Source organism: Cannabis sativa, chromosome 3 (assembly GCF_029168945.1).
Source record: "Cannabis sativa cultivar Pink pepper isolate KNU-18-1 chromosome 3, ASM2916894v1, whole genome shotgun sequence".
Taxonomy (NCBI): Eukaryota; Viridiplantae; Streptophyta; class Magnoliopsida; order Rosales; family Cannabaceae; genus Cannabis; species Cannabis sativa.
Genome location: NC_083603.1, coordinates 3,580,967 through 3,602,251, shown reverse-complemented (window position 1 = coordinate 3,602,251; position 21,285 = coordinate 3,580,967). Strand labels below are relative to the sequence as shown.

Here is a 21,285-nt window from a genome sequence, read left to right as displayed (position 1 = left end):
GCGTAACACTATTTAAGAGCCTCCAAACAAGCATATAATTCAGTTGAATAAGGCGAAAATCTTCCCGCCACCACTTTTGTGAAGACCTGAACCACACGACCCACTTCGTCTCGAATTACCGCCCCCAACCCTAGTCAGGAGGCTTCCATGGGTGGGACGTAGCATGCGACAAGTGATAAACCCCCTCCTTTCTTACCACACAATCATTACCACTAATAAGGTTATCATTTCGATCCATATGCTCAAAGTGAGTTAACTTTCTAGAAAAAGTAAGACCCACACCTTTGACGACTCTTTGGAACTAAAAAAAAATGGCACTCGCCTTTTCCTTAACAACCAAGGGTTGATCAACCTGATCCCCAAACTTCCCTTTAACTTTATTGCGCGCATGCCAAATCAACTACATCATCATAAAGCATGCCCCGGGATTCGAAGAGGGATTGATGCACATAATATTGACAATCACATTCTCATGATGATCCTTACTCCAATCTCCCACCTTGGCTCTTGAGTAAGGGCATTCGAAAAGAGCATCGAAAATTATTTTCTAGTTATTTTTATGTAATTTTTCGTGTTTTTATAAAATATCGTAAAAATATATATATAAAAAAAAAAAAAACGCAAAAATACAAATATTTTACCAAAAATAAGAGTTTACCTAATTTTTCACTATGTTCATAATATTTCTTTTTACATATTATCCTATGGACTGTAATGAGTGAAGGAGTTGAATGAAAATAATATTTAAGAATAGCTTAAAACATGGGCCAGCAGAATGCCCATTTCTGAAAACATGGGCTAGAAAATGGCCTGCTTGTTTTACCTGAATGGGCCTGTTAAAAGAGGAGTTGGGGATGATTACATGAAGCACCATTTTTTGTAAAAAAAATTAAATTTTTACGTTTACAGAATTTTTTTTTTATATTTTTACGGTTTTCCATAAAAATAACACGAAAACAACAAGAAACTACATAAAAGTAACATGAAAACAACATCTAAATAACATCAAAACAACAACAAAAAAGAACACACAAACAACAAAAAATAACACACAAATAACAAAAAATAACAACAAATTAACAAGAGTACAACATAAAAAGACCGTATTTTCTGTAAATAAAATCAAAAAAATTGTAAAAATATTTAAAATTCCATAAAACCGTATTTTTGTAATTTTTTTTATTGTTTTTGTGTATTTGTGAAAATCATTAACTATTTCTAAGATGTTATATAGATTTCTATATGTATGGTGATCTGCCCTTGGTACTGGTGGCTTAAGTCTATGCCTAGATCTCACCCAAATTTTTTTTTTTTAAAATTACATTTTTTTATTAATTATGAAAAATAATACATTTTTTTTTCTAAATAAGAGCCTAAAATATTTTTTTTTTCCTATGACGATTATATTTCAAGGCCGGCCCTGATGGTGATTGAGTAATTTGGCAACTAATTTTTGCAATAGATGCCAAACAATACACAATCTTGATAATTCATCTTCTTAATTTTTTTGTAATTGAATGATCAATTGAAAGTATCATTTATTCCTATATTTGCTTTGTTTCTTGTGCTGTGCCCTTTTAAGCTTTTACATTCTTTTAATCTCATCACAACCTATATAATATATATAATAAAAAACCAATAATGGTGAAGACTTTGCCACCCATTTTTCATATGTTTTGATAATAATTAGGTTAATTATTTTATTAACTAAACATCTAATTAGTAATAAGAATCTTACTATTAGTGTAATTAATTACTGACTTTCTCACAATTTAATTTAGTAATTAATATTATTAATTATTTACAAATGGTCTTAGTGCTTAAGAGGAATGTTCTATTACTATTATTATTATTATTATTATTTTATATGAAATAGAATTTTATAAAATGTTTATACATTTAGTTAGCCGCATTATTAGGCTGCAATAAAAAAAAAGTCAGATATGTAATGTATGGAAGGATATTTTTGTTAAAGAAATAGTTTGAATATATTCGTATGCATGTACTTAGATTTTTTATTTTATTTATTTTTTGGCAGAAATACTTAGAGATAATAAAAATTTAATGTATGAATTTGAATTTGGTTGATTACAACTTGGCTGCAATGAAATTTGTAAGGAATCAAAGTGTCAATTCTATTGTTTGCTTTACACTTTAATTTCTCTACACTATAACTCTAAAGTAATGTTATGAAATTTCAATTACTTATTTTTAGAATTTTTATTGGGTATAAGTGGTATTTAGTACTTTTAGATGTGTTATTTCATAATTAGTTACTAATATTTTTTAAAAATTATTACATTAAATTATATAATACTCGATATTTAATTGTACTAATAGCGATATTGATACGTAAGAAAATTAGGGGTGGTCCTAAAATATAATGGGTCATAAGAAAAAATAAAATTTTGGACCCTTATTTAAAAGAAAATGTAGTATTTTTCAAAATTATTAAAAATATGTATAAATTTAAAATACAAATTTTTTTTGAACCCCTAAATTAAAGGGATTATTTCACAAATACACAAAAATAACAAAAAAAAATTATAAAAATACAATTTCACGGAATTTTAAATATTTTTACGATTTTTTTGATTTTAATCACAGAAAATACGGTATTTTTATGTTATATTCTTGTTAATTTATTGTTATTTTTTTATTATCTGTATGTTATTTTTTATTGTTGTTTTGATGTTATTTTTATGTAGTTTTTTATGAAAAACTACAAAAGTATATAAAAAAAATCGATAAACATAAAAATGTAATTTTTTTTACAAAAACATAGTATCTTTCTCAATCTTAAGATCAGACCTAAAATAAGTATTAAACAATAAACATCGCTAATATTTTTTAACATTTTTCTTTATTTCTTTCTCAATCTTTATAAATATATAAAATTAATTAAATGAGAGATAATTTTGTCAATACTCTATTTATTCCATTTCATTACCACATCAAGCCAAGCAAAAGAATTATGATTCCAATACTTATTAAATACCAAAAATCATAACATGATAATACTATATTATTTTTATTTTAGTTAATACACCACTATATTCCATTTCATTACTAAACTAAACAAAAGAATATCTTATTCCAATGTTCCACCAACATCATAATACTATTCTCATTATTAGAATTTATAAATACATTTCCTAAATTATAATTGTAATAAGAATAAATGAAATGAAATATTAAAAAAAATGAGAATGCATGTCATTCTCATTTATGATTAATAAAATGTCATTATTATTATTATTATTATTTTTTTATGAATTAGCATTAATTTATTGAAAAATACTAGAAAAGACTAGTATAAATATATGTCATATTGCTATCACTGTTGATTCAATTAAGCTTGACCTTAAATATAAGCGAGTTAGGGATTCAAAAGAAAATTTTTCCCTTTTAAAATTACATATTTTTTTTACTAATTTTAGAAAATACCATATTTCCTTCTAAATAAAGGTAAAAAGATATATTCTTATAGCCCATTATATTTTAAGGCCATCCCTACAATTAAATATCAAATCACACGTACTTTAATATAATAACGTTTATAAAATATTGCTAACCACTAAGACGGCACCTTTTAGTAGAACTACATACTACTGATGCCTAATAACGTTACAACAAATTACTATTTTGTAACTAATACTTTCAATCACAAATTTTTTAATCACAACATAAGAATAATAATTTATAATTAATCACAAGTTTTGTTATGACTAAAAATAAATAAAAAAAATTATAGTGATTTTTCTATTATTACTCTTCTAATTCTATTATAGTGAACCAAACACAACCTCGTTATAATATCAGAAAGCATAAAGAGAGAAATCATCGTCTTTTTCTCTCTCTCCCGCACCTCGGTTCCCGTACCCTGAATTTCGAACCTATAGATATGGTGATTTGTAATTAATCACAAGTTTTATTGTAACTAAAAGCAAAAGAAATTACAGTGATTTTTCCATTACTCTTCTAATTCTATTACAGTGAAGCGAACACGATCTCTTTATAGTATCAGAAAGCATAAAAAGAGAAGGCATCGTCTTTCTCTTTCTCTTTCTCTTTTCCGCACCCCGGTCCCCGGACCCCGAACCCCGAACCCATAGTAGAGGAGAGGAGAGGAGAGCGTGCAAATAAGAGCATGGTGTTTGGTGCATGTTAGGGTTTTTGAATTTCAAAGTGAGTTTTGGTACTGACACCTAAACATGTGTTCCCTTTTGCTTTGCCCTTTCATTCTTTTCAAATACCAAAAAATCAAAACCCCCTTTTCTTTTTCTTTCTTTTATTTATTATTTATTAACTCTAATAATAATCCATCATTAATTTCAACGCATGCTTTCTCATTCTCTATGTATTTTTTTCATCACTTCTAGGAAACCCTTTTCTTATCTATTTAATTAATTAATTAATTAAATTATTAATTCTAAACCAATCATATGTGAGAATGTCAGTTTTAATTAGACATTAATTAATATATAAAATTATCTTTAGCTCTTGAAAGAATTCAATGGACATGAAAGCTTTTGTTTTTATCTCCAATTTTTTTTTACTATTTATTTAGTGTACTTTTTTACTATTATAAGATAAGGTATAGTGGAATATAGACTTATATATGTACATATATTTTATTTATTAATTTCACTAATCAACAACTAGCTAGAGCTATATCGTAATTTGTAAAGGCTGATAGTTCTGACGTGTGTTAATTAAGATTGTAATTAATTAAATAAAATTATTAATTACTTTAACATAGAGAGATTTAACTTTTTATGCTTGTTTGATTATATACATACCTTGTTGGAAAAAATTTAGTTTTATTTTATAGTATATATTATAGCAAAATTTTAAATAATTTACAATATCAAAAAATAAAATTTAAATAGTTATTTACTACACGTATAAAAAAAACAGTTACGCATACAATAAAATATTTAAATTTTATTTTTGAAACTGTAAACTACTTAATTTTTTTTGAAAATTTATAGACGATTTTAAATAAATATCACATACATGATTATAAAAAAAAAAAAAAATTGAAAACTCTTATGTATGCTGAAATAGATAAAAAGTGTACTGAAACACTTATTAAAGGATTGTAAACTTACTAGTTATAGTGAGTGATTACAAGAGATGCTACTTCTATCTTTTTCTTTTTTGGGTTTGATTTCTTTTCTTTTTATTAACTCACTTTTGAAGCAAAAAAACTTTAGGGTTTCAAAAAGGTTAACCTTTCAGTGCCATTAAAAAACAAAGAGTAGTAAACCAGCTTGTGGGTACTTACTAATTTACTCATATAAATATTATTATTAATTGAAATATATGAAAATTTTGATAAAAAGTATGTATAGAAACAATGGAATCTTTTAATATAAAACTTGAAGATTGTGGTTCATCAAATATGGTGCACAAGCATATCTTAGAAGATCCAAAGTACTCCACTTTGAATATGCCTATACAAATTTATATATATATATATATATATATATATAAAAATATAGTGTAGTGTAGGGTTCAGATTCCAACCAAGTATAATGCTGTAAATATATATATATATATATATTTTGATCAGTATAAAATAAATATTTGATTAATTATAATACGATCATTTCTAACGTCTTAATCTTTTTTTTTTATATATATCATGTGAATTAAATGAGTAATTAACTAGATAAATAAAATATGGTATATTTATATATATACATATGTCGCATCATTCATTACACATTCATTTCCAAGAGAATGTTTGCAGAAAATGTATAGGAGATATTATTCATCATGAGATAGACCTTTTGCAGATATTTATATATATATATATATATTATATCTTCTATAATGTATATATACCAACTTTATTATTACAATAAGAAAAAATAAAAAATCAACGTGTATTATTTAAGCCTTGTCACACATAGTTGCTATAGCTTTTGTGTAACGTTTCCGCTTCAAATTTTTATTAGGCCTTTACACCGACGGACTCATGACTCTTATACACGAGTATGTCACTCGACTGCTTCATGGATTGATGACTAACCCTACAGACCAACATGAGTGTTTCCAGCGTACTTTGTCCTCACTCGCACGCTTCCTATGAAAACTTCTCAGGAGGTGAATTCTTTCGTGATGGACTACCGAAAAATAAGATGCACCTTGTTAATATAGGTGGTACCAATCAATCCATTTAAGTCTTCTTTAAATGTGTAGTCCCATACCTACACAGTCTCAGAATCATCCCACTTGACCTTCCCAGGCGATGTGGGATTGCACAGCTTACCCGGTATTTTTCCTTACGAATCACGGGAGTACTCACTGTCACAATCAGCCCCCTTACGGGGTTCGACGTCCTCTTCGAACACACTTTCGGCTGGGTCAAGAATTTGATACCATTTGTAACGTCCCTGTTTCAAGCCTCCATTGGGCATTTACACCCATGGACTCATGGCTCTTATACATGAGTACGTCACTCTGGTTGCTTCATGGACTGATGACTGACCCTACAGACCAACCCGAATATTTTCAGCGTGCAGCTTGTCCTCACTCGCACGCTTCCTGGGAAGTTTTCCCAGGAGGTCACCCATCCTGAAATTACCCCAAGTCAAGCACACTTAACTATGGAGTTCTTTCCTGATGGACTACGTACCAAAAAACAAGATGCACCTTGTTGATATAGGTAGTACCAATCAATCCATTTAAGCCCTCTTCAACTGTGTAGTCCCATACCTACACAGTCTCAGAATCATCCCAGTTGACCTCTCTCAGGCGGTGTGGGATTGCACAACTTACCCGATATTTCGCCTTACAGATCACGGGACTACTGACTGTCACATTTTATTGGTTGAGAAGTAACATTATTTGAATGGTAATATTATTATTAGTGAAATTAAGTATGACATGATTTAATTAAGAGTATTTTTATGAGGTATTAAGGTACTTAGTATTACTATGAGGTGATATTTTATAAATATTAGTTAGTAGTTTTTCATAATTTTTATTAAAGTAAAATAAGTGAGACCCGATATTAAATTACACAAGTAACGATATTATATCTTATAATAAGAGTGTTAGACATTATAAGTACTATTTAGTATTTTTCTTAATTTAATAACTAATATAGAATATCGCTGCATTTTGAAAGTCACAACCTTGTTCACACTACTTATGGCTATGACTACTATAAAAAATAGATACATTTAGTGATAATTTTCTAGTCACAATATAATTTTTTTTGTGACTAAATATGACTTTTAGTTACAACAAAAAGCTACTTGTGATTAAATATAGTATTTAGATACAAGTTGTAATTAATTTAGTTTTAGTCACAATAAATTATAATTTTTGAGAATAATATTTTTAGTCACGTACCTTTTAGTCATAATATAAGAATGATAATTTATAATTAGTCACACTTTTTTTATTTTTAGTCACAAATTTCGTTGTAAGTAAAAATAAAAAATTTTGTAGTGGACCAACTTCAATAAAAGTGCATATATTGATGCTTCTTAATATAAATGGGGCAAAATGATATTATAAAATAATATTTATAAGGAGGAGATAAGAAGAAATATGGCCTCTATCGGCACCAATATTAATCTAATTATATATATTTTTTATATATATGTATATATATATATAAATTTGATTGATTAACTTAAATAAAAAGTAATTTTTGAGGTTTAAGTACCAAAGTATGTAGGGTGCTTCCACGGGGGTTTCCCTATAACAAAATACTCCATGTATAAATATTTCTATATAGTGTATTATTATTATATTACTAGTTATATTTAATATATTTTAGATATATTTTTTTTAACTAGTTAACGATATTTTTTAAAATTTATTATATTAAATTATATTGGATCTGATACTTGATTGAACCAATAGCGATATTAACACGTACGTAGGAGGGTGTTAAGTACCACTCACTGTACAAAAAAATCTTACTTTTAGTCACAATAAAATTTGTGACTGAAAGTGAAAAAAAATATAACTAATTATAAATTATTATTCCTATGTTGTGACTAAAAAGTTTGTGATTAAAGATATAAGTCACAAGAATCACAACTTGGTGTGACTAAATATATTTTTAGTCACAATACTTATCGTGACTAAAACTAAATTAGTGACAACTTGTATCTAAATACTATGTTTTAGTTACAAACAATTTTTTATTTTAGTCACAAAAAGAATTATATTGTGACTAAAAAATGATCGTTCTGATTTGTACCTTTTAGCATTTCTCATATGAGTATTGCTATTAGGCACCGGTGTGCTTAGCATATTCTAGACATGTTGTCTTGCGATTGGCTAGCGATATTTCTTAAAAGTTATTACATTAAACTATATAGACCCGATACTTAGTTGAGCTAATAGTAATATTAACATGTAGGAGCTAGGGTGCTTAGACATCAATAGTACTTTTTAGTATTTCTCTTCTCGGTGAATTGTGGGTGAATTTGATTTTATATACTTAAAAAATTAAAAAAATTTATTATTAAACCAAAAACCTAAACCCTAAAAAAACTATGCCTTTTTTTTCAAAACCCCAAAAATACCCCCTCACAATTCACCCATTCTCTCTCTGCATCATCTCTCTCTCTCTCTCTCTCTCTCTCTCTCTCTCTCTCTCTCTCTCTCTCTCTCTCTCTCTCTCTCTCTCTCTCTCTATATCTCACATCCCAACCGCCCACCCTCACCACCACCTCCGACCTCCATCCTCCGACCTCCGACCCTCACCACCACCTCCGACCACCCGCACCAACACCCTCGACCCAGCCCCACTCTCTCAGACCACCCAAAAGTCGCACCCCCTCAGCCCACTCTATCTTCTTCTCTCTGAAATCGCAGAAAAAAAAAAAAATTTCCCCCCAGGTCCGATGGTCGGACCATGGGGTCCGACCAATCGGACCCCATGGTCCGACCATCAGACCTATATGTTTGATTCTTTTTTTTTTTTTTGCGTTTTCAGAGAGAGGAAGAGAGACCCAGGTCCGATGGTCGGACCATGGGGTCTGATTGGTCGGACCCCATCGGACCCCATGGTACGACCATCGGACCTGAGGGGAAATTTTTTTTTTCTGCGATTTCAGAGAGAAGAAGAGAGAGTGGGCTGAGGGGGTGCGACTTTTGGGTGGTCCGAGAGAGTGGGGCTAGGTCGAGGGTGTTGGTGCGGGTGGTCGGAGGTGGTGGTGAGGGTCGGAGGTCGGAGGATGGAGGTCGGAGGTGGTGGTGAGGGTGGGCGGTTGGGATGTGAGAGAGAGAGAGAGAGAGAGAGAGAGAGAGAGAGAGAGAGAGGTGATGCAGAGAGAAAATGAGTGAATTGTGAGGGGGTATTTTTGGGGTTTTGAAAAAAAAAAGCATAGTTTTTTTAGAGTTTAGGTTTTTGGTTTAATAATAAATTTTTTTAATTTTTTAAGTATATAAAATCAAAATTCCCTATATATATTTATATATATGCATGATTTGACCTTAGTGAATGAGTGAATGAGTGATAGGGGTTGGGAATTACATGCATGATGCATGGGCTCCATTTTACACCTAATAATATTGGCACTAAGTTCTTGGAACTAACACTGAACGTTGTTAGAAGTAGTGCTTAGATATATTCTTCTATGATCATATCATATAGATATATCCCTTTGCTTCTCATGCATTTGTCCTTGTCTATAATTTACATTTGATTATGTTATAGCCCATAATATATAGATAAATGTTATGGGGTATTTTAATATTTCAAGCATCACAAAAAGTAATATACTGTTATTGACGTATTTTAATATTAAATTTTACATATTTTAATTTCATAATTAATATAAAAAAATTATTAACTGATTATAAGATATCATATCAGTATAGTATTAGACACTAAAAAAAGTAAAATATAACATTACTAATAAAGATATGTGTATATTTTGATGTGGATATGGTAGATTGTTAATTGGTATAATTTCTTCTCCCTAGAAGAATGATCTCAATATAGATAATTTTCCACCATTTAGGTGTAGATTCAAAGGACACCATTTTATTAATTATTCTTTTCTTTTCAATTTGTACATGCCACTTGTGTAGTAGTGTTTTGGTTGTTTTATTAAATGGAATTTATGTTCTAGGAAGACACAAAAGGCTAGCTAGATCGATACATATATTACTTCATAGACATATAACAACTATATATATATGTTTGGACACATATATTGATATTTTTAGGGCCAAAAATTTAGGATATATTTTCTTTGGGACTTGTCAATTTTAATATAGTTTTATAACTAGTTATTTCATTCATCATAAAAACACATTACTTATATTTAATTCATGAACTTCACTACTCTTCAATATAATTTGAGGTCATGTTTTCGTCTTGGGGGCATGTGTTCATATCGTGACTTATGAATGTGTTGCGATTGGGATGGCTAATTTAGTCTTTTGGCTAGTGGCCTCTCTTGAGACTATACAAGTTCTTTAGTAGGAAAGTTTCTAGAGACATAATTAAAATATGTGAAATTCGATTTTGGATCCTAAAAATTCACATCCAAGATATATTTGCCCTAGTTAGGAAGACTACTCTGATTTTCGTCAGTAGAATAGTTACTCAGGCCTCAATATAATTTGCTGAAAAACTCACGACTAAGTAGAATGACAACAAAGATATAGGGTCGTGATTTACGGATTTGCTATAAAATGCACATCCACCTACCATTACGGGTATCCAAAAAATATTGTTTGATATAATTTGATATGTACCATTTAATCTAATTCAATTTACAAAGTATAAGTATTTATATTTGTGTGATTGGATTCGATTAGAAAATTTTAAATTCACATTCAATTTGGATATTTATATATATAATTAATACTTATAAATAAATAATTTAAAATACTACATAATTATAGATGGCATATATGTTTTCCCAAAACTATATACTTAAATAAATAAAAAAGAGAAATATATATATGATATACAATTAAGGTTATTTTTATTCAAAATCTAATATATATGATTAATTGGCAATTGGTTATTACTATAGTATATGGTTATGCTATTTTTCTAATAAATTGTAACTAATTTTAGTTTAGTTGGTAACTAATTATTTGATTCATCATAATATAAGACTTTTATATTGATGAAGAGTCAAGTTAACTATAAATTATCTCAATCAAAAGCTCACAAAATCCTAATAAACTTTAGAATTAACATAGAAAGTGAGTAAATTAATAATCCTATTTATATCCTATATGTATACACATTTTTCTTTTTTTAAAAAAGCCATGTCATATGTATACTCACCTAAAAATTTGATTATGACAACTTTGTTTAACTTAACTAATTAATCAAAATTCAATCCTTAACCAAGTCTAGTTAGTATAATATAATGGTTATTTTACTTAAGTTTTATACACCCCTTGATAAAAGTTGATTAAAGAGAATAAAACCATACACACACAAAGCCATATATATAGCCCATATATATAATATCTTAACACACCCAATACCAATACCAATACCAAATAGCCCAAAGAGTTAATAGAGAACCCAACAAAAGGAAAATGAAAAAAGTAGAAACTTTTTCACAAAGTTCTTAAAAAGCTATAATCCATACAACTACTTAGAGACATACCCACCTCTAACCAAAATGCTTTTCTCCCACTTTACACAACCAAGTAGACCCATAAGAAAGATACATATACATACATAGATAGAAAAATAGAATAGAAGAAAGAAACCCCACATCCAAACACACCACCCTATTCATCCATCCAAACACCATATACTTTAGTACAAAAAAGAAACAAACAAAAGAATTTTTTCACATATTAAACATTTCTCTCACTCACTCACTCACTCACTCACTCTTGCTAAGAGAAGTGTGCAAAGCTTTCTCTCATCACAACTATCAAAGTTTATAAAGAAAAAAAAAATAAAATAGAAACTCCATATCCCACAAAACCCACATGCTTCCTTATTCTTACAAACCCTTTTCATCATCACTCCCACTACTACCAATACCATATTCTCATCTTCTTCAAACCATTCTTTTAAACTTAGTTTAAATTATTCATCTACTTCTTCTTTCTTTCTCTGATCTGAGATTTGTTCTTAGAAGAGAAAATGATTACACTATTGGATTTCTACCATGTAATGACCGCTGTGGTCCCTCTTTATGTGGCAATGATTTTAGCCTATGGTTCAGTAAAATGGTGGAAGATTTTCACACCGGATCAGTGTTCCGGGATAAACCGATTCGTGGCGCTTTTCGCCGTTCCATTACTGTCATTCCATTTTATTTCAACAAATGATCCTTACCATATGAACTTTAGATTCATAGCAGCTGATACACTTCAAAAACTCATTGTTTTAGCTGTTCTTGGTGTTTGGTCTAAGGTTAGTAAGAGGGGTTGTTTGGAATGGACTATAACTCTATTCTCCTTATCCACACTCCCAAACACACTTGTTATGGGTATACCACTCTTAAAGGGTATGTATGGAGATTTCTCAGGGAGTTTAATGGTTCAAATTGTTGTTCTTCAATGTATCATTTGGTACACTCTTATGTTATTCATGTTTGAATATAGAGGAGCTAAGCTTTTGATTTCTGAACAATTTCCTGATACTGCTGGTTCAATCGTGTCCATACACGTGGACTCTGATATCATGTCTTTGGATGGTAGACAACAGTTGGAGACTGAGGCTGAGATTAAGGAAGATGGGAAACTCCACGTCACTGTTAGAAGATCAAATGCCTCTAGATCCGATATTTTTTCTAGAAGGTCTCAAGGTTTGTCTTCGACAACCCCGAGACCTTCTAATCTCACTAATGCAGAGATTTACTCTCTTCAATCCTCTCGGAATCCTACTCCGAGAGGATCGAGTTTTAATCATACCGATTTTTACTCCATGATGGCCGGTGGAAGAAACTCTAATTTCGGTGCTAATGATGTTTTCGGTATGTCTGCTTCGAGAGGTCCCACTCCGAGACCTTCAAATTATGATGAGGATATTGGCGGTGGTGGTGGTCCTGTTTCCACCACCGCCAACAAACCAAGTAGATACTACAGTCACCCGCAGCCTGGTGGTGCTGCGGGTGGTACTGGTACTACTACCACTACTACTTACCCTGCTCCCAACCCCGGGATGTTCTCGCCAACCGGGTCAAAAAACCCGACCACTAATGCCGCCATTCCCAATGCCACAAAGAAACCCAATGGCACTACCGCAACCGGTACTTTTCTTATTTCAACATTTTTGTGCGTCTTTCAATAAAATTTCTGAATCCGTCACTGATTATTCTTACGACTAATTTAAGGCCAAGTTCAAAAAGGCGAAGAAGGCGGAAAAGATCTCCACATGTTTGTATGGAGTTCAAGTGCTTCCCCTGTATCTGATGTTTTCGGTAGCCATGAATATGGTCCTCATGATCAACAAAAAGAGATGAGACTAGCTGTTTCTCCTGGAAAAGGTTTGTCATAATCATTTCTCTCAATTTTTCTTTTTTCTTTTCAATTTTACATAATTTTTTTTTTTTTTCTATTTTCTTTCAGTTGAAAATCGTAGAGAGAATAATAATAATAATCAAGAAGAGTATGTAGAAAGAGATGATTTCAGCTTTGGAAATCAAGGAGAGATTAACACTAATAATAATAATAATGATAATGAGAAAGGTGTTGATGGAAATGGAAAAGGGAAAATAATGCCACCAACAAGTGTAATGACTAGGCTTATTCTTATCATGGTTTGGAGAAAGCTTATAAGAAACCCAAATACTTATTCAAGCTTAATTGGTCTTATTTGGTCACTAGTTTCATTCAGGTACACATACACTAAATCTTATATAATATATATTATATATCATTTTTTTTTTTCAATTTTATAATATATGGATAAACCCCATTTAATAATTTTCAATAAATATTTATTTATATATATATTTGCAGGTGGAATGTAAAAATGCCAGCCATTGTAGCTCAGTCTATTTCCATATTGTCAGATGCAGGACTTGGCATGGCTATGTTCAGTCTTGGTCAGTATATATATATTTGAATAAAATTACTAATTTTAAATATTTATATTGAAAAATAAAAAATTAGGTCTCCCGAATCGTGATTTCGGACCGATTAAGATATTTCTTAATAGTCCGAATGTACCACATGGTTCGGAAGCTCGAGATGAATAATAACAACACTCAAAAGCTTTCGAGCAGGTTCGGCCTTAGGCATACGTTTAGCGATTCATTTAAATTAAGATAAAATTTGAGTGTGCCACGTAATTCGAAAACTCACTCGAATAAATAGTAAGACTAAAAAAAGAGTAAAAGGAGAAGTTTAGTGTTTACTTGAATTTTGTCCTAAGTTTAGTGTTTGATTTGATGTAATGGGTTGTTGGTGGTAGTGATGATGATGATGATGATGATCACTATCACAATATGATGATGAAACGTCTATCAAATAATATGACTTGACTGACACAGATGATGCTGTAGTGTAGTATTATTATTATTATTATGGCTCTGTTTATGGGCATGCTTTTATTATTATTATTATTATTATTATTAGAAAAATATTAAAAGATATTATTAGTATTTAGTATTTTTTTTTATGTTATATTGTTATTGGTGTAATTAAGTATCGGTTTATATAATTTAAAAAGATAATTTTAAAAAATATTGCTAATCAATTTAAAAGTAATGGGAGCATCTTCTATAGGCAGCGTTTTACGATTAGTTAGCAATATTCTTTAAAAATTATATAGAACTTGATACTTAATTACACTAATATCGATATGACATTAAGAAGAGTATTAAACTATCTTTTAGCTAATAGTAATGAGAAATATTAAAAGACACCAGTGGTGTTTAGCACTCTCTATGTGTTAATATCACTATTGATCTAGCTAAGTATCGGGTCTCATATAGTTTAACATAATAATTTTTAGAGAGTATCGCTAGTCAATCGCAAATCGACATGTTTAGAAAGTGTTAGAGAGACACCACTGATGCTTAATAACAATGCTCGATAGTAATGTTGTTATTAATATTATTAATAAATGAAAAATGGAAAATGTGACAGGTCTTTTTATGGCATTGCAACCAAGGATCATAGCATGTGGAAATTCGATAGCAACATTTGCAATGGCTGTGAGATTCCTTACAGGACCAGCTGTAATGGCAGCTGCTTCCATTGCTGTTGGCCTTAGAGGTGTTCTCTTACATGTTGCCATTGTTCAGGTCTCTCTCTCTCTTTTACTTTTACTTTTACTTTTCTATATATCAATAATCAATAATCAATAATAATAATAATACCAACAAACATTAACATTACTTTTTTCTTTTCTTTTCTGCTCCCTTCTTCTGACACAACACAACACAACCCAATCCTTTTATTTTTTCTTTTTAATTTTGTGATTTTTAAAGATAAGATTCTTTATATACTTTTGTGGGTTAAAATACATAATTTTTTGTATATTTGTTATGGGCTATACAATGACTACATTATATATATTGTAAAATCCAATGTAACAATTCCATTTCATATGAGATTTTTTTTAATTAAATATAAAAATTCAAATTTTTTGGAGACACAAATATTTACATATTTATTATACTTTCTTACTATAATTCAAATATATGATTTAATTTAGTATGAAATAGGAAAGAAGAAGAATGACCCCTTTTTTTGTTTTAAATTTTTTGGATGTATTATGTGTGTATATATATAAATAAATAATATAAACATAAATTTTTGTCCCATATTTTAACATTTTCTTTTGTGTTTTTGGAAACAGGCAGCTCTACCTCAAGGAATTGTCCCCTTTGTCTTTGCTAAGGAGTACAATGTACACCCTGATATTCTTAGCACAGGGTAACAATTTTATTTATTTTTTATTCTTTTTAAATTAAAATAAAAAAAAATACCCAATTATTTTTTTTAATTAAATTTTTGTCCTTTTCTAACAAAATATATATATATATATATTTTTTAATTTTGCAGGGTTATATTTGGAATGTTAATTGCTTTGCCCATAACATTAGTGTACTACATTTTGTTGGGAATATGAAGCTGTGGAAAAAAGCAAAGAAAATCACCATTATTGGCTGGCCTTTAATTAATTATAATTTCTCTATTTTTAATGTGGAAAAGAAAAAAAAAACAACTTTGCCAGCAAGAAAATGAGTGAGAAAAAGATCAAGAAAAAAAATGAAAAAGAAAATGATATAATGTATTCCAAGTTGGAATTTTAACAAAAGGAAAATTTGAGGTGGAAAAAAAAATAGGACTGTATGGTTGGAAGAATGAGTCTTTTTCTTATTATGAGTTTTTTTTTTTTTTAATATTTTGGTAGTAGAAAAATTTGTAAAATGATTATGTTTGTAGTGAATTAATTTATAAAAGGAGAAGAGAATGTTTCCCTATTTATTAATTTATATATTTTTTTGTTTGTTTGTTGTTTTTATTCTATGAATTTAATGCAAATTAAGAAGAATATAAATTTAGGAAGAAAAAACAATTTGAAAAGTATTAGAGTTAATGTGATGATTCAATATCATTTATGTCATGTTGTTTAGTTAATTATTTATTTTATGTTTAACATCATTGTGTCATTAAATAAAATATTAATCAATAATTGGATATTATAAAATACTACTTTGTGGCAAATGTTACCCTAGAACTATTTTTTTTTTTTGTCAAGATTAATCAATAAATGTTAAAATAATAAAAGTAACTATGTTTATATAAAAAATGAAAGATTTTTTCATATCTAAAAATATTTATTGTCTATTAAAAAAATTAGACAATAAAATTTTAATATCGAACAAGAAAACCTCTAACTTAATTAGTTTGAAGCACCATTACTTATTGATTCTATTGATTAGGATACTTAATTAAAAGGCTTTTTTCATCTCTATGTTGAATTTGTTATCTGATTATGATTTCTTAACCAAATCACAAAAATGTTACACTAATTAAATAGTATCATCAAATATTATATATAGTGTTTCATAAGAAGATTAATTTATCACTTAAGTTAAATTAGTTTTGAAAAGTAAGTCATGTTCCTACATTCTTAAACATAATAATACCACAAAGTATAAAGGGTATAACAATTAAGGAAGAGACCTATTATTATTATTATTATTATTATTATTATTATTAAACTCTTTTAAAATTTATAATTGTTACACATATAATCATAATTAAAAAAAAGGTGCTAATAAAAGTATTTTATTTTACAATTTTGTTACAGTCGTACCTTCTTTTGTTATCAAGTGTCAACTCAAAAATACGTAACGATATATTATTAAACTACGCATTAAATAAGCTAAAAAAATATATTACTACATGTTTCTGAGCTGAGACTTAACAGACTTAATTGACACTTAACAGTCAAAAAGACGTACGACTGCAACAAAATCATAAAATAAAGTATTTTTGCTGTCAAATTTCAAGTGTTATGAGAATTTTACTGCAAATATCTCTTATTATTATTATAATTTTTTTTTTGGGTATGCTTTTAGATTGCATGAATTAATTAGTGGTGAAAAAAAGGGGTCCCTCCATTATATATAAATATATATAGGGTTTGATTTTGATATGGACTTGTTTGGAATATTGTTAGACAATAGTCATAATCCAAAGTTTCTTCATCTTTTTCTTTTTTTCTCTCTCTCTCACTATCTTTTATTTTCTATCTCCTTATTCTTTTTGGTAACACAATTTTGTGCCTTTTTCTTTGACACCTTTCATTTTCAATCTTTAATCTGTCTCTTGAGTGCTTTGCATATACTATCATTAAATCTAGTAAATATTCATACTTTTTAATTTATATATTGTTTTTTTGAATATGTAATTTTCTAATGTTTTTATTATATAACATCATCATTAATAATATGATCAAAATGAATAGAGGCTTTGGAAAATCCCATATAAATATTAGATATTATTATAGGTGATAACATTGATATTTGTACATATATATTCAAATAATTATGTCATTATTGTACATACATCTCAAAAGAAAATATTGTCACATAATTTAATAATTCTTTTAGCTATATTAAAAAAATATATATTTTTATTGTAATATTTAAATTGTTATAGAAATTTTAAATAAAAACTATGTATTGTGAAAAAATGTTTATTATAATGTATAACAACAATTAAAAATAATCAAAACATTTACTTTTGAATAAGTTAATTACTTAATTTTTTTTCTATAAAAGTTGCTCAATATAATATTAAAGAGAAAGATTATCTGTTTAATATAAATATTAATATATATATTTTTTTTTGTAAAATTACAGTAAAAAAAGGGGTTTCTTTTTTATTTTTACATTTTTAAGTAATTTTTTTTATTGCTCAATATAATATTAAAGAGAAAGATTATTTATTTAATATATATTAAAATATCTTTTTTTTTTTTTTAATTCCAGCAAAAAAAGAGAGTTTTTTTATTTTAATATTTTAAAGTAGTTTTTTTTTCTTTTGTATTTTTACAGAAACTCACGTATCAACCCACATAGCAACTAACAGAATAATCTAAATTACAATCCAAATCCTATAGCAACCCGCATAGAAACTACAAAAATAACAAAACAGTAAAAATAAAAAAAATATATATTAAAAAATAATATATAAAATAATTTTTCTTAAAAAATCTTGTAAATAAAAAAATCCATTAAAAAAAATTAATATGTAAATATGTAAATATCACATTAAAACTATTTTAGTTCACATCAATATTTTAATTATCTAATATTAATCTATATATAGTAAGATTTTCATTAACCAAGTGATAAATTGGGCATAATAATTACTATATTAAATTTAGAAAGCTAGGCTAGATATTTTATAATAATTATTTAATTTTTTTTATTAGTTGTTTATTTTTTATTTTTTATTTTTTGAAAAAGTTGGTATGGTGTTTTAGTATATGAAAGAATGAACTCTCAAATAATTAGTAAATATTAAATTAAGGTGGGTGATTCTTCTTAATTAATTATCACGTGTACTTTCACATAATATAATCTATGGACTAAATTAACTATCAAAAACTAAACTCATAGTCTTATTTTTACCATTTTAGAAAATACAAGGTCTATTTTGTCATTTAATAAAATAGAGGGTCCAATTAATAATTTTTGCAAAACACAAGGTCCAAAATAGTATTTACCCTTATATTTATGACGGTATAAAACTTTGTTGTCTTCTCTTAATTATATTCGTTGTTAAACAGTTTGGCGAATTGTATTATCTCTCACACTGTATTATTAGAGTGGATGATAATCCTCTAAATTGTTGACTTTGTTAATTTACTATTAACTTTATTTTTAATGAAGGTTAATCTTATTCTAAAAAAATTTTAAAAAAAAACCCCTAAAAAAATTGTACAATCAATATAACTTTATATATAATAGAATTCAATATACTTTACTTTTTATGTTTGAGTGTATTTCCACCATAGACACATTAATTTGTAGAATAATGTTTGGCTAAGTGATCATCATCATATCAAATTCAATATACTTTTAAGTATATATAATAAAATGGATATGTTTATTAATTATGTGATAATATTGTTTTAATTTTTTCCTTGTTTTATGTACAAGTACTCTCCTATATGTTTAATTAGTATTAAAATACAACTGATTATCATAATTAATTAATGATATATCCATAAGCTTTAAAGACCTTGATCATTTTAATTTAAGCCAACTTTACCATTTCTAATTGTTTGGTTAGCTAGCACTTTACTTAAAGTTTTTCTCTCTGTACACAAATATAATATATTTTTATAAATTTATATAGTCATATTTTGCAGCTCAAGAATCATTTTAATCTCATATCATCCATGACTCAGATATATATATATATATAAAAATATATATATAGGTATATATTTATATATATGGAGCCAAACATTGCCCCACCATTGGAAAGGAATGAGGATACACATATACATAAATTTACATATGTATTATAGATATAGTGTATAAAAAAGTTAATATTTTTTAAAAATAATTTTTATTTATTTTTTTTTAAATAGTACACTCAAACCCGAACTTAGACTTCCACCCAACTCGACCCAGACTTAGTCCTTGACCCGACTTGGATATGGTCTCAGACCACAACCTTAGACCCCAATCCCAACCCAAAACGTAGACACGGACCTTGACCCTAGACAAGGACCTCGACCCCAAGGTTGGGGCTAGATCTATAATATTATGTTACGTGCCAAGTCACGTATGTTAATTTTATTTTAGTTTATAGTTTTTTTAATATCATAATTTTAAAATTAATAATATTCAATGTAGTGATAATCATTGAAATTTTAAAACATAATAGTGATTTAAATAAAAATAAAAATTACTATTATACTTTGTAATAGTAATTAAAAAAATTATTATTTGTCTTAAATTTATTTTTGCAATTAATGAAAATGCTCATCTGGTTAAACTATCAAAACATTCAAATTTAATTTAAAATAATATTTAAAATTTGAAAATAATTTTTAATAAAAAAATAAACAATATGAACAAATTTAATATTAATTGTAATACTTTAGGTGAATCAATTATATTTAGGTTTAACTGATCCTTTACGTAGCAACATTTAATAATTTGTTATTTTTTTTTTATTTTAAAAAAACTCACCCAATAATTTCTCATAAACTAAGAATTTTGTTATATAGCCACATTTTATATAGAATAGATATATGGAGCTAAACATTGCCCCACCATTGGAAAGGAATGAGCATACACACATGTGTACCACTAAAAACTTGCCACGTGTACAAGTGTGCACACGTAGATAGTCCACCGTGGCACTTAACTGTGATTTTTGGAAGGAGGTGTGCAGAGCAAAACGGAGCCCGGGTTTAGGTAGTTATGCCACTAAAATTTCTGTTTTTGTGGTTAAGTGTTACAAACCGTAAAATTCATGGGTAATTTAGACGCCAATATCCCTATTATAGATAGTATTAACTTTTATTTTTTTATTTTATTTTTTTGCTGAGAAAAAAAAACATTGTATTATTTAGGTATAGGTAATTAGGGTAGCTAGTGAGTCTAGTCTAGGAAAAAAAGAGGGAAACACGTAGTACTTAATGATTTTGTGGTGGATTACATGCATGCATAATTAACTATCCATGAATCTATGATCACAAATTTGATTATATATATATATATATATATATTGAAATCCTATAATATAAATAAAAATAACTATAAAGTTATCCTCGATCAGTCTTGAGATAATAATTAATATATATCTCACCCAAAGATATATTGTAGT

General features: G+C 28.0%; 1 protein-coding gene across 1 annotated transcript; it reads left to right on the top strand.

The window, feature by feature from the left end:
* The first annotated feature begins 11,709 nt into the window (after positions 1–11,709).
* On the top strand, positions 11,710–16,435 carry LOC115709564 (probable auxin efflux carrier component 1c). The gene is made up of 7 exons (XM_030637694.2): positions 11,710–13,220; positions 13,305–13,457; positions 13,540–13,807; positions 13,933–14,018; positions 15,064–15,221; positions 15,779–15,855; positions 15,985–16,435. Exons 1-7 carry the CDS (start codon positions 12,110–12,112, stop codon positions 16,049–16,051), a joined length of 1,920 nt encoding a protein of 639 aa, XP_030493554.2. The 5' UTR covers positions 11,710–12,109; the 3' UTR covers positions 16,052–16,435.
* Positions 16,436–21,285: the final 4,850 nt, after the last annotated feature.

What these genes read in the sequence shown, in the direction of transcription:
- LOC115709564 (XM_030637694.2), top strand. Translation starts at nt 12,110, where the DNA reads ATGATTACACTATTGGATTTCTACCATGTAATGACCGCTGTGGTCCCT. An exon ending in CAATGGCACTACCGCAACCG is followed by an intron (nt 13,221 to 13,304) that starts GTACTTTTCTTA and finishes GACTAATTTAAG; the next exon opens with GCCAAGTTCAAAAAGGCGAA. An exon ending in CATGGCTATGTTCAGTCTTG is followed by an intron (nt 14,019 to 15,063) that starts GTCAGTATATAT and finishes AAAATGTGACAG; the next exon opens with GTCTTTTTATGGCATTGCAA.